The 14,172-nt window shown below is 38.1% G+C and overlaps 1 protein-coding gene across 3 annotated transcripts in view; it reads left to right on the top strand.

Annotated features, from left to right (window-relative positions):
* Positions 1 to 14,172, top strand: part of TOPBP1 (DNA topoisomerase II binding protein 1) — a 67,894-nt gene that overhangs the window by 18,184 nt on the left and 35,538 nt on the right. For all 3 annotated transcript variants that reach the window (XM_045791787.2, XM_045791785.2, XM_045791788.2), the window contains 2 exons: positions 8,746 to 9,062; positions 9,693 to 9,865. In XM_045791787.2, coding sequence (XP_045647743.1) covers positions 8,746 to 9,062; positions 9,693 to 9,865 — 490 coding nt within the window. The remainder of the gene's footprint in view (positions 1 to 8,745; positions 9,063 to 9,692; positions 9,866 to 14,172) is intronic.

Raw genomic sequence — 14,172 nt, 5'->3', positions numbered from 1 at the left:
TTTCAGGCGTACAATACAATGATTGAACAGTTCCATACATCACTTGGTGCTTATCATGGCAAGTGCGCTCCTTAATCCATATCACCTATTGAACCCATCCCCTCACCCTTGTGCATTAGGTTGTTCTCTATAATTAAGAGTCTGTTTCTTGCTTTGTCTCTCCCTTTTTTCCCCTTTGCCTATTTGTTTTCTTTCCTAAATTCCACATATGAGTGAAATCATTTGGTATTTGTCTCTCTCTGACTGACTTATTTTGCTTAGCATTATGCTCTCTACCTCCATCCATGTCATCGCAGATGGCAAGGTCTCATTCTTTCTTATGGCTGAATAATATTCCTCTGTGTGTGTGTGTGTGTGTGTGTGTGTGTGTGTCTACACATACACTACATCTTCTTTATCCATTCATCAGTCATTAAATACTTGGGCTGCTTCCATAACTTAGCTATTGTAAATAATGCTGCTATAAACATAGGGGTGAATGTATCCCTTTAAATTAGTGTTCTTCTGTTCTTTGGGTAAATACCTAGTAGTGCGATTGCTGAACCACAGGGTAGTTCCATTTTTAACTTTTTGAGGAACCTCCATACTGTTTTCTACAGTGGCTCCACCAGTTTGCATTCCTGCCAACATGCATAAGGGTTCCTTTTTCTCCACATCCTTGCCAACACCTGTTGTTTCTAGTGTTTTTTATTTTAGTCATTATGACATGTGTGAGGTGATACCACATTGCAATTTTGATCTGCATTTTCCTGAGAATGAGTGATGTTGAGCATCTTTTCATGTGTCTGTTAGCAATCCGTGTCCTCTTTGGAGAAATGACTGTTCCTGTCTTCTACCCATATTTTAACTGGATATTTGGTTTTTGGATGTTGAATTGTATAAGTTCTTTATATATTTTGGATACTAACCCTTTATCAGATATGTCATTTGGAAATATCTCCTCCCATTCCATAGGTTGCCTTTTATTTTTGTTGATTGTTTCCTTCACTGTGCAGAAGCTTTTAATTTTGAAGTCCCAGTAGTTTATTTTTGCTTTTGTTTCCCTTGCCTCCAAAGACCAATCTAGAAAAAAGTTGCTATGGCCTGTGTTAAAGAGGTTACTGCCTGTGTTCTCTTCTAGAATTTTTATGGTTTCAGGTCTGAAATTTGGGTCTTTTATCCTTTTTGTGTATGGCGTAAGGAAGTGGTCCAGTTTCATCCTTTTGCATGTTGCTGTCCAGCTTTCCCAACACCATTTGTTAAAGAGACTGTCCTTTTCCCATTGCATATTTTTTCCTGCTTTGTGGAAGATTGACTGTATAGTTAATGGTTTATTTCTGGGTTCTCTGTTCTGTTGCATTGATCTGTGTGTCTGTTTTTGTAACAGTACCATACTGTTTTGATTACTACAACTTTGTAAAATAACTTGAAGTCTGGAATTGTGATGCCTTCAGCTCTGCTTTTCTTTCTCAAGATGTTTTGGCTATGGGGGGTCTTTTGTGGTTCCATACAAATTTTAGGATTGTTTGTTCTAGTTCTGTGAAAAATGCTGTTGATATTTTGATAGGGATTGCACTAAATGTGTAGATTACTTTGGGCAGTGCAGACATTTTAACAGCATTTGCTCTTCCAGTCTGTGAGCATGGTATGTCTTTCCATTTGTTTGTGTCCTCTTCAATTTTTCTCATCAGTGTTTTATAGTTTTCAGAGTACAGGTCTTTCATCTCTTTGGTTAGGTTTATTCCTAGGTATCTTATTTTGGGTGCAATTGTAAATGGAATTGTCTTTTAATTTCTCTTTCTGCTTCATTATTGGTGTATAGAAATGGAACAGATTTCTTTACACTGATTTTGCTTTTGTTGTTGGTTTTTGTTTTGTTCTGTACATTGATTTTTGTTTTGTTGTTGTTTTGGGGTTTTTTAATATTTTGTTTTCCTTTTATGTAGGCTCTACACCCAACGTTGGGCTTGAACTCATGACCTTGAGCTTAAGAGTCGTATACTCTACTGACTGCGCCAGCCAGGCCCCTTGTATGTTGATTTTGTATCCTGCGACATCACTGAATTTGTTTATCAGTTCTAGCAGTTTTTTGGTGGAGTCTTTAGGGTTTTCTGTATATAGTATATCATCTGCAAATAGTGAAAGTTTTACTTGTTCCTTAGCCAGTTTGGATGACTTTCCTTTTTGTTGTCTGATTGCTGTGGCTAGGACTCTAGTACTGTGTTGAATAGAAGTGGTGAGAGTGAGCATCCTCGTCTCGTTCCTGATCTTAGGGGAAAAGCTCAAGTTTTCCCCACTGAGTATGATGTCTGCTGTGGTTTTTTCATATAGGCCTTTATTATGTTGAGGTATGTTCCCTCTAAACCTACTTTGTTGAGGGTTTTTCTTATGAATGGATGTTGTGCTTTGTCAAATGCTTTTTCTGCATCTGTTGAAATGATCATCTGGTTTTTATCCTTTCTCTTACTGATGTGATGCATCACGTTGATTTGCGAATACTGAACCACCCTCGCATCCCAGGGGTAGATCCCACTTGATTGTGGTGAATGATTTTTTAATGTATTGTTGAATTCGATTTTTGCATCTGTGTTCATCAGGGATATTGGTCTGTAGTTCTCTTTTTTAGTGGGTGTCTTTATCAGGTTTTGGGATCAGAGTAATGCTGGCCTCGTAGAATGAATTTGGAAGTTTTCCTTCCTTTTCTATTTTTTTTGAGTGGTTTGAGAAAACTAGGTATTAACTCTTCTTTAAATGTTTGGTAGAATTTACCTGTGAAGCCACCTGGTCCTGGACTTAATGTTCGTTGGGAATTGATTACTGACTTTCTGGTTTCTTTCCAGTTACCCATCCAGTATTTCAGTTTCTTTCTGGTTACCCATCCAGTATTTCCTTTTTTTACCCACACTATTTCTGTTAATGGTATACTGAAAAATGGATTTTTGTGAGATGATTTGCTTATGCTTTAGCAGTACATTATGTCAGGAGATCCTCATAATTTTCCAGGATGTTCTGATATAGAAAAGCCACACATTGACTCAAAGCAGTTTTATGCACTATCCTTTAGCAGGGGTACTTGGTAGAAGCAAGTGATTAGTTTCTCAAACCTTCCTGTCTCTAGTAGCTAGTGGTCTTTGAAAGGGTTTAGTGATCATGAATCTCAGGGAATCCCCAGAGAATATAGTCACGTATTCTGCAGGTCTTAAAGCAAAATTATTTTTGAGAGAGCTTGATCAATACTAGACTTATCTTATGTTGGGCTTAGACTTATGTTGGGCTTCTAAATAAGAGCTGTTTGAAAAAGGGGGTTTTATTCAAATAAAATAAAAGAAAGGACTGCTGTAGAACATCTAATTTATTCTGAGTGTCTTAATAACTTCAGGGTTTTATGAGAGTCTTGACTCTGGGAAACACTGAGGATTGCAGAAGGGGAGATGGGAGGAATGGGGTAACTGGGTGATGGGCATTAAGGAGGGCACATGATGTGCTGAGCACTGGGTGTTATATGCAACTAACGAATTATTGAACACTACATCAGAAACTAATGATGTAATATACGTTGGCTAATTGAATTTAAATAAATAAAATTGTCAAAGAAATTAAAAAAATAACCAGGGCTTTACTTGCAGTTTGTAAGAACTTAGTATTGCTAGTTTGTTTTTATAGTACTAGTTTAAAATTCCACATGGTTTCCATCTGCCCTCTCACCAGCTGTATATAGGCATTAAACAAAATTGTTTTCCTTTGCCTTCTGGGTGTGATTACAAAGTAATTACAAAGGGAAAAAAACTGCTTTTGCTTTTTATATTAAGAATAGCTATTTTATTTTTAAAGATTTTATTTATTAGAGAGAAAGTACACGAGCAGTGGGGGGGGGGTGTTGGGAGAGGGAGAAGCAGACTTCCTGCTGAGCAGGGATCCCAGTGTGGGGCTCGATCCCAGGACCCCAAGATCATGACCTGAGCCAAAGGCAGCTACTTAACCAACTCAGCGAACCAGGTGCCCCAAGAACAGCTATTTTAAAAACTACCTTCCAGGATATTTTATATTATCACCTTTGTTTATCATATCACCTTTGTTTCCATCTAAGCTTATTCATCGTCACATATCTCTAAAATTATAAATACACTGTTGTCCCTAATTCTTTATAGTATGAAACTGAGGTCAAAGAGTCTCCTGACCTACAGATCAGTAAATGCTTTAGATAAAACTGTGCTTCTTCATCAAGCAGAGAAAGACAATTATCATATGATTTCTCTCATCTATGGAACATAAGAACTAGGAAGATCGGTAGGGGAAGAAAGGGATAAAGAAAGGGGGGGTAATCAGAAGGGGGAATGAAGCATGAGAGACTATGGACTATGAGAAACAAACTGAGGGCCTCAGAGGGGAGGGGGGTGGGGGAATGGGATAGACCGGTGATGGGTAGTAAGGAGGGCACGTATTGCATGGTGCACTGGGTGTTGTACGCAACTAATGAATCATCGAACTTTACATCGGAAACCGGGGATGTAGTGTATGGTGACTAACATAATATAATTAAAAAAATTAAAAAAAAAAACTGTGCTTCTTCAGAGTGTCAATAAGAGTAATCTGAATACTTGTATGAAGTAGGAAAGTTTTGTTCATAAGGTTTTATAAGTTTTTTTAATGTGGCAAGAATTATTTTAAAATTTTAAGTGTTAATGTCTGTTGGAGATGAGGACAGAAATAAGGTGGCACTTATATAACATAATATTATGGGCTCTGAAGTCAGACAGCCTTTGGTTTATATCTCATTTCTACCACTTAAACTATTATGGCTTTAGGCAAGTTACTTAACCTCTTTAAGCCTAAGATTCCCTTTGAAGAATGGGATGCCTGGGTGGCTCAGTTGGTTAAGCATCTGACTCTTGATTTCAGCTCAGGTCATGATGTCAGGGGCTTCAGGTCGAGCCCCACGTCAGACTCTGCACTCATCGGGGAGTCTGCTTCTCTTCCTCTTCCCTCTTCCCCTCCCTCCTCTCTCGTGTGCGCGCGTGCGCGCTCTCTCTCTCTCAAATAAGGGTAAATAAATCTTAAAAAAAAAAAAAAAAGATAAACCAGTAGTATCATGAGCACTAATCACATGCATGTAAAGTACCTCAGCACATTGCCTGTGTAGGTGAATAAATGAAGAATCCTTGAATAGCTTCCAGGCTTGCTGAGATCTCATTAAGTATGGCTTGGCAAACTTACTTTGTGAAGGACCAGACAGTAAATACTTTAGTCTTTGTCATACACATTCTGTCTCTGTACATATTCTATTTTGTTTGCGTTCTGCTTTTTACTACCATTTAAAAACATAAAAAACATTCTTTTTTTTTTTTAAAGATTTTATTTGTTAGAGAGGAGGGGTTTGCAGAGGAAGAGGGAAAAGTAGACTTCCTGCTGAGCAGGGAGCCCAACTCTAGCTTCAGTCCCTGGACTCCAGGATCATGACTTGAGCCAAAGACAGACGTTTAACTGACTGAGCCAGCCAGATGCCTCATAAAACCTTTTTTTTTTTTTAAGATTTTATTTATTTATTTGTCAGAGAGCACAAGCAGAGGAAACAGCAGGCAGAGGGAGAAGCAGGCTCCCCGCTGAGCAAGGAGCCCAATGCGGGACTTGATCCCAGGACCCTGGGGTCATGACCTGAGCCGAAGGCAGATGCTTAACTGACTGAGACATCCATGCGTCCCCCATAAAAACCATTTTTAACTCAGGGCTGCAGGCCCAGTTTGGCTCCTAGGCTGTAGTTAGCCAATCCCTGTACACAGCACCACTAGAGTTTTCAAGAACTAAGATTTTACCTTTTTTTTAAATTTAAATTTTAGTTAGTGGACATACTGTGCAATATTGGTTTCAGGAGTAGAATTCAGTGATTCATCACTTACAACACCCCATGCTCATCACAAGTGTCCTCTTTAATACCCATCTAGCCCATCCCCCACCCATCTCCCTCCATCAACTCTCAGTTTGTTCTCTATCCCTAAGAGTCTCTCTTGGGTTATTTCCTTTTCTTCTTTTTTACCTTTCCCTGTTCCCATATGTTCATTTGTTTTCTTTCTTAAATTTCACATACGAGTGAGATCATGTGGTATGTGTCTTTCTCTGACTGACTTATTTCACTTAGTGTAATACGCTCTAGCTCCATCCACGTCACTGCAAATGGCAAGATTTCGTTTTTTTGATGGCTGGATAATATTCTATTGTATATATATATGCACCACATCTTTATCCATTCATCTGTCGATAGACATCTGGGCTCTTTCCAGAGTTTGGCTATTGTGGACGTTGCTGCTATAAACATTGGGGTGCAGGTGCCCCTTCGAATCACTACATTTGTATCTTTGGGGTAAATACCCAGTAGTGCAATTGCTGGGTCATAGGGTAGATCTATTTTCAACTTTTTGAGGAACCTCCATACTGTTTTCCAGAGTGGCTGCACCAGTTTCCATTCCCAACAATGTAGGAGTGTTCCCCTTTCTGTGCATCCTTGCCAACACCTGTCATTTCCTGGTTTGTTAATTTTAGCCATTCTGACAGGTGTGAGGTGTCTGATTGCAGTTTTGATTTGTATTTCTCTGATGATGAGTGATGTTGAGCATCTTTTCATGTGTCTGTTAGCCATCTGGATGTCTTCTTTGGAAAAGTGTCTATTCATGTCTTCTGCCCATTTCATTACTGTATTATTTGGTTTTTTGGGTGTTGAGTTTGATAAGTTCTTTATAGATTTTGAATACTAACGCTTTATCTGATATGTCATTTGCATATATTTTCTCCCATTCCATAGGCTGCCTTTTAGTTTTGTTGATTGTTTCCTCTGCTGTGCAAAAGCTTTTTTATCTTGATGAAGTCCCAGTAGTTCATTTTTGCTTTTGCTTCCCTTGCCTCCAGCAGTGTGTCTAGTAAGAAGTTGCTAGGCGAAGGTCAAAGAGGATGCTGCCTGTATTCTCCTCTAGGATTTTGGTTGTTTTCTGTCTCAACATTTAAGTCTTTCATCCATTTTGAATTTATTTTTGTGTATGGTGTAAGAAAGTGGTCGTTTCATTTTTCTGCATGTTACTGTCCAGTTTTCTTTTCCAAACACCGTTTGTTGAAGAGACTTTTTTCCATTGCATATTCTTTCCTGCTTTGTCAAACATTAGTTGACCATATAGTTGTGCATCCATTTCTGGGTTCTCTGTTCTGTTCCATTGATCTATATGTCTGTTTTTGTGCCAGTACCATACTGTCTTGATGACTACAGCTTTGTAATACAGCTTAAGATCCAGAATTGTGATGCCTCCAGTTTTGTTTTTCTTTTTCAGAATTGCTTTGGCTGTTTGGGGTCTTTTGTGGTTCCATACAAATATTAGGATTGTTTGTTCTAGCTCTGTGAAAAATCTGGTGGTATTTTGATAGGGATTGCATTAAATACATAGATTGCTTTGGGTAGTGTGGACATTTTCACAATGTTTATTTTTCCAATTTTTTTTTTTTAAAGATTTTATTTATTTATTTGACAGAGATAGAGACAGCCAGCGAGAGAGGGAACACAAGCAGGGGGAGTGGGAGAGGAAGAAGCAGGCTCATAGTGGAGGAGCCTGACGTGGGGCTCGATCCTGTAATGCCGGGATCACGCCCTGAGCCGAAGGCAGACGCTTAACCGCTGTGCCACCCAGGCGCCCCTGTTCTTCCAATTTCTGAGCGTGGAATGTTTTCCATTTCTTTGTGTGCTCTTCAACTTCTCTCATAAATGATCTCGTTTTCGGAGTACAGATCTTTTACCTCCTTAGTTAGGTTTATTCCTAGGTATCTTATTGATTTTGGTGCAATTGCAGATGAGAGAGATTCCTTGATTTCTTTTTCTGCTGCTTCATTGTTGGTGTATAGACATGCAACAGATTTCTGCACATTGGTTTTATATCCTGTAACTTTGCTGAATTCACGTATTAGTTCTAGCAAGTTTTTGGTGGTCTTTCAGGTTTTCTGCATATTATATCATGTCATCTGCAAATAGTGAAAGTTTGACTTTTTCCTTGCCATTTTGGAGCCTTTTATTTCTTTTTGTTGACTCCCAGTGGTATGTTAAATAGTACTAAGTTTTTACCTTTTAAACTTTTACCCTTGATTCGCCAGTGTTTATTGCATATTCGGGATTATATATGTGTTACTGACATTTATGGGTTTTTTTCTGCCTATCAGCCAACTTGAGTCGGAAATGCAATAGTTGAGACTATTTGTTTGGGTCCTTCATCAGTTCTCTTAAATCCATATTTGTAGTAGCTAAGCAGCTGTAATCTCAATATGAAAATTTTAGGAGTTTTTGAAAGATAAGGAACCACAAAAAAGCAATAACCTTAATTCTCTTATTATATTTATGTGGTTATTTCCATGTGAAGGGCTTGACCACTTAGGCTATTACTTCTGTTTTCTTCCTTAATGATATTTTCTCAATTCTGTTGTGAATTACCAAAACCGATTTTGGGACTGAGATAGGTCTAGGGAGTTATTGGAGCTTCTTAATTTTCAATTAATTGGAGTTTCCAGTGTACTAGGAATACCTAGAACAGTGACATGATTGCTGTTGTCATTCCTAATGGAAGGTGGAAATAATGACTGTACTCTTGGTAGCTAAGAAGATGGGATGGGTTCGTATCCTTTCCTCATTGTGTACTTACTGAGCCTTAGTTTTTGTGAGTGTAGTCACAGTTCTCAGGCTTCATGTTACTTTTAAGAGTAAGATAAATTACCTGCTAGAAAACATTTCTTTTTCTCTTTCAGTTGAAGCTGTGAAGTCTGAAGTTGAGCCCTTTAATGACTCCACTCGTATTTCTCTACAAGAAGAAAACCAGTCTTCTGTCACTCGTTGCCTCCCTGATGCTTCTACTATTACTGAAGAAGGTTTATTTAGCCAAAAGAGTTTCCTTGTTTTGGGGTTTAGTAATGAAAATGAATCTAATATTGCAAATATTATAAGAGAAAACGCTGGAAAAATCGTGTCCCTTCAGAGCAGAATTGTTGCTGATTATGCCGTGGTTCCTCTGCTCGGGTGTGAAGTAGAAGCAACAGTGGGAGAAGTTGTCACAAATACGTGGCTGGTAAGAAAACCCTGTAGCAGTTGAAAGGTAGTGTTGAAGGATATCAGATGCTGAGAGTGTTAATGTTTATTTCATTTTAGGTAAATTGGTGTTTGAGCAAGGTTTAGATTTTGCCTTTAGCAAAGGGAATTGTAAGATAGAAAAATGCTCAAGCTTCTTGGCCCTGATCCTGGCCGAGTAGCGCTTATTGTTTCCCTGGGGTCACAGCAGCAGAAGTTACGCCAGGTCATCTCATACTATTTCAGGCCTCCTTGTTTTTTCACAACCAAAGCATGCGTGCACTTTTGTATTGTTCTTTTTTATTGGCTGAACACTGGTAATTTCATCATTTTTTTTTAACTTTCCAAGAGTTAAGAGGAAAATTTATAAATGAATAATTGGGAAGAAATTAAATTTACAGCAATATTTAGTAAGTTAAATGCTAAACCTGCCTGATCTTAATATCCTGTATAATGAATTGATTTTTTTAATATAATATGAAGTGTATTGAGAATGAGCATACACACCAGGTTATATTGAAATAAATTTGCTTTTCCTGTAAACTAAAATTACTGCTCCTGTAACTAAACCAGTGTTAACCACTGGTTGCTTATTTCACGTTGCTGTTCTTGTGTCTCTTGTTTTTAAAAGGTAACTTGTATAGACTATCAGACTTTAATTGATCCAAAGTCAAATCCTCTCTTCATGCCAGTCCCAGTAATGGCAGGAATGACTCCGTTAGAGGATTGTGTTATTTCATTCAGCCAGTGTGCAGGAGCAGAAAAAGATTCGTTGACATTCTTAGCAAATCGCCTTGGAGCAAGGTACGTAGTATTTTTCGTGCACCTGCTATCATGGTGTACTTTTATGTGTTTTGACTTATTGGTGAACATTCAAATTGGAATTGGGCTGCGTGTCTTTATAATATTTATGGGTAGTGTGTAGTGTACCTTAATGATGGCTCAGTACTACTAGATGGATACCTGGCAGAGGTTCAGACCATGGGCATTAGTGCTTACCTACCAGGAGAGGGAGTACGTAAGGCTGATATGAGGGCCATTATTGAATTTTGCACATTCCCTTCCATGGGCCATATGGGTGATTTATTCTTTTTTCAGTAATGAGTACTTGCAAAGGAAAAAAAAATGAACTTGAAAGTTAATTCCAAAATCCAAATTAGCCCAACCCCTAAGTGAACCTTAGGTGGTGACTGTTTTAAAAGGAAGTATGTGACTATTATATCAGTAAATGTAAATGAACTAGACTTTTATATTTTTTAAAAAAAGTTCTTTTAGATTCAGTCTTGCAGCAACACTTAAAATGACTTTAAAGAGACAAACCTAAAACAAATTGATTCAGAACATCTGAAAAAAAAATGGGCAAAGGTAAGTCAAAGAAATAGCAAACAAAAGGAAAGGAGGGGTTGCAGTTCTAATGGCAGACAAGTTTGGATTCAAATGAAAAGGCATTAAGTAGGAAAAAGAAGAGTGCTGTAAATAGCTATTCACACTGAAGATATATATATATATACATATATATGTGTATATATATATATATATCACTGAAGATATATATATATGATATATATATATGTGTATATATATATATATCAAAAGGGACATGACTATCATTCATAAGACAAAAACAATAGGAGATACAAGGTGCAATCAACAAAAATGCGTTACTTGTAGGAGACTTTAATTCCCATCTTTTACTTCATAAGGGATCACATAGAAAACAGGGAAGGATCTAGATTTCAGTAGTATGATCTACCTTGAAACAGTAAAATACTTTTTTGAGTGCCTGTAGAACACTTATAAACATTGCCTATAAAGAAATTAGCCACAAAGAAAACCTCAGTAAATTCCCTAAAGTAGAAAGAGTGCAGTCCATACTCTCTAATCATGCAAAAAGACTAGAAATGAATAGTGTAAATAGAAAATGAAAAGACCTTATAAACTGGACATTTTATTTATTTATTTTTTTTTAGATTTTATTTATTTGACAGAGAGAGACAGCCAGCGAGAGAGGGAACACAAGCAGGGGGAGTGGGAGAGGAAGAAGCAGACTTCTAGCGGAGGAGCCTGATGTGGGGCTCGATCCCATAGCGCCGGATCACGCCCTGAGCCAAAGGCAGATGCTTAACAACTGTGCCACCCAGGTGCCCCTAAACTGGACATTTTAGAACTATTTCATAACTCTCGGTTCCAAGAGGAATTCAAACCCATTTATAAGCTTAGAAATCATTATCAACACAATGGTAATAAGCAATCCCAGTGCCCAGATTTTGATCCTAAAATACCATTTCCTGCTAAAACAAACTAAAATGTAAAGAAATGATTAATTTTAGGAGCACCTGGGTTGTTCAGCCCGTTAGGCGTCTGCCTTTGGCTCAGGTCATGATCCCAGTGTGCTGGGATCAAGCCCCACATCATGCTCCCTGCTCAGTGGGGAGCCTGCTTCTCCCTCTCCCTCTACCCCCTCCTCCCCACTCGTGCTCATGCTCACTTGCTCACTCTCTCCACTCTCTCTCTCAAATAAAGTCTTTTAAAAAAATATATTCCAGATCTGGGGCAGAAAATGTGCCAGTGAGCCTGGAACATTTTGTCAGGCCAGATAGCAAGGACTACTAAGGAAGTTGTGTCAAAAGGACCTCCACTGGCCAAAGACAGGAAAATTTAAATATTACTAGGGAGAGTAATGGCAGTATATCCAAACACATCAAATAATGTTTAAATCATGATTTCGTAATGACACCAAACAAAGCTAATTGGTCACATTTGAAAGATGCTGGAAAACCAGCCCATTATTTTGAAAGCTGTCAGATAAGAAAGGATCAAGTATTTATCCTGCCTTTCCTATATAATCTGTATCAGAGTACCATAATAATGGGTAAGACAAAGTTTCCCTTTAAGTGGTATTCCAACAAATAAAAAAAAAGGATAGGGCTATAATTCCTAATGAATGAAAACATCTAGGCCCTGAAAATCAGTGGTCACATAATAAAGAGGAAAACAGACACTATATGTCTCCTGCGGAAGAACATAGTACCGCCTTAAAGTGGCCTTACCTAAATGATAAAACCTCTCAATCTGATGAAGCCTCTAGATTCAAATACTAATTTATAGGAAGTAGGAGAATAACATGTTAAACTATAGCACAGAAATGCAGTTAGCAAAATCCAGACTCTGAGATAACTTTATGTTATAAATAATACAGTGTCTTCAACAAATATGTATGAAGGGGATAGGATGGAGAACAGAGCCTATAAGCTAAAAGACAAAAAAAAAAAAAAAACTATAAGAATGCACTGTCTGATAAAACTAAAGAAAGGTAAGGAAGTGATTGCCATAAATATTCAAATAGTGGCTACTACTAAGAAGGGAGTTAAGGAGGGGTTGTAATTGAGTAAGGGACACATTGGAGAGGTTCTAGAGTGGCTGGCAAGATTCTGTCATCTGATGTAGGTGGTAGATACAAAGGTTTTCACTTTATAATAATTCACTGAGTTTTGTATTCCCTCTTTTGCTGTGTTCTGTATTTGAATTATGCTAAACAATAAAAAGCTTTTTGGAAAAAACTGAAGTTGCAGAAAATCTAGAAAGTAACAATAGCAAAAGTATGACACCAAGTTCCATGGGGTAAACTAAAGCAATGCCTGGAGAAAAATTCAGTAAAGTGGCTATGTAGCAAATTAATACACAGAAATCATTGACCTTCATACAACCAGTTAGAAAAGCTAATGAAAACTAAGTTTACAGTGAGAGAGAAAGTACCTACCAACAGGTTTAATGTGAAACTTGGAAGAGCTACAGAAGCTTATAAAATACTATTAAGATAACAGTAGAAAAGATACCCGTATTCTTGGAAAAATTATAAAGAAGTTTCTTTTGTCTCCTACGTTAATGTATAAATTTAACATCCCAGTTAAAATGCCATCCAAATATTTTCGGGAGGGAAAAAGCAAACTAAATTCTTGAGTTCACAAGAAAAGTTTAGCAACCAGGAAAGTCATGAAAATTCTGAAACAGAATAGTTATTTAAATCTATTTTGTAAAACCTCACTAAATAATAGTGTGGCTTTAATACGTTGCAGAAAATTCCGTGAACGAACAGAAAGTCTAGAAATAGACCCAAATGCAAACAGGAATTTAGTGTATGATAAAAGTGATATTCTGGGGTGCCTGGGTGGTGGTTCAGTCAGTTAAGCATCTGCCTTCAACTCAGGTCATGACCTCAGGGTCCTGGGATTGAGCCCACATCAGGCTCCACACTCAGTGGGGAATCTGCTTCTCCCTCTCCCCTTCCCCCCCGCTCGTGCTCTTTCTCTCAAATAAATAAAATCTTTATTTAAAAAAAAAAAGGGGGGCGCCTGGGTGGCACAGCAGTTAAGCGTCTGCCTTCGGCTCAGGGCGTGATCCTGGCGTTATGGGATCGAGCCCCACATCAGGCTCCTCCGCTATGAGCCTGCTTCTTCCTCTCCCACTCCCCCTGCTTGTGTTCTCTCTCTCGCTGGCTGTCTCTCTCTCTGTCAAATAAATAAATAAAATCTTAAAAAATAAAATAAAAAAAAAAGTGGGGTGCCTGGGTGGCTCCGTCAGTTAAGCTTCTTCCTTCAGCTCAGGTCAAGATCCCAGGGTCTGGGATCGAGCCCGGCATTAGGCTCCCTGCTCAGTGGGGTGCCTGCTTCTCCCTCTGCCTCTCCCCCTGCTTGTGCTCTCTCTCTTGCTCTCTCTCTGTCAAATAAATAAAATCTTTAAAAAAAAAAAAAGTGATATTTCAAGTCATTGAAGAAGAGAGATGGCTTATTCAGTAAATAGGATTCAATCAAGTTAGAGCCACATCTCATACCAAAATAAGTACCAAATGGATCAGTGAGTTAAATGTGAAAAATGAAACCATGAAAGTGCTAGGAAAAATGTGGGAGATTTAAAGAATCTTAAAAGTGGGAACTAGAGTGTAAAACCCAGAAGTTGTTAACAAAAAAAAATCTGTTCATACGTCAAGTGGCAGACTTCTCTTTCTGCCCCCGGTCTGTGTGCTTAATATTCTGTGCTCTTGCGCAAGTCACTTAATTGTATCTTTTCCCAGGTTGTATCTTTACAGTATTTTGTAAAAGAGACACCTGGGT

Source organism: Ursus americanus, chromosome 20, assembly GCF_024610735.1.
Source record: "Ursus americanus isolate L20-20 chromosome 20, mUrsAme1.1.p, whole genome shotgun sequence".
In the NCBI taxonomy this organism is placed as follows: domain Eukaryota; kingdom Metazoa; phylum Chordata; class Mammalia; order Carnivora; family Ursidae; genus Ursus; species Ursus americanus.
Note: the sequence above shows the minus strand (reverse complement) of the source record. Positions and strands in the feature narration are given on the sequence as shown.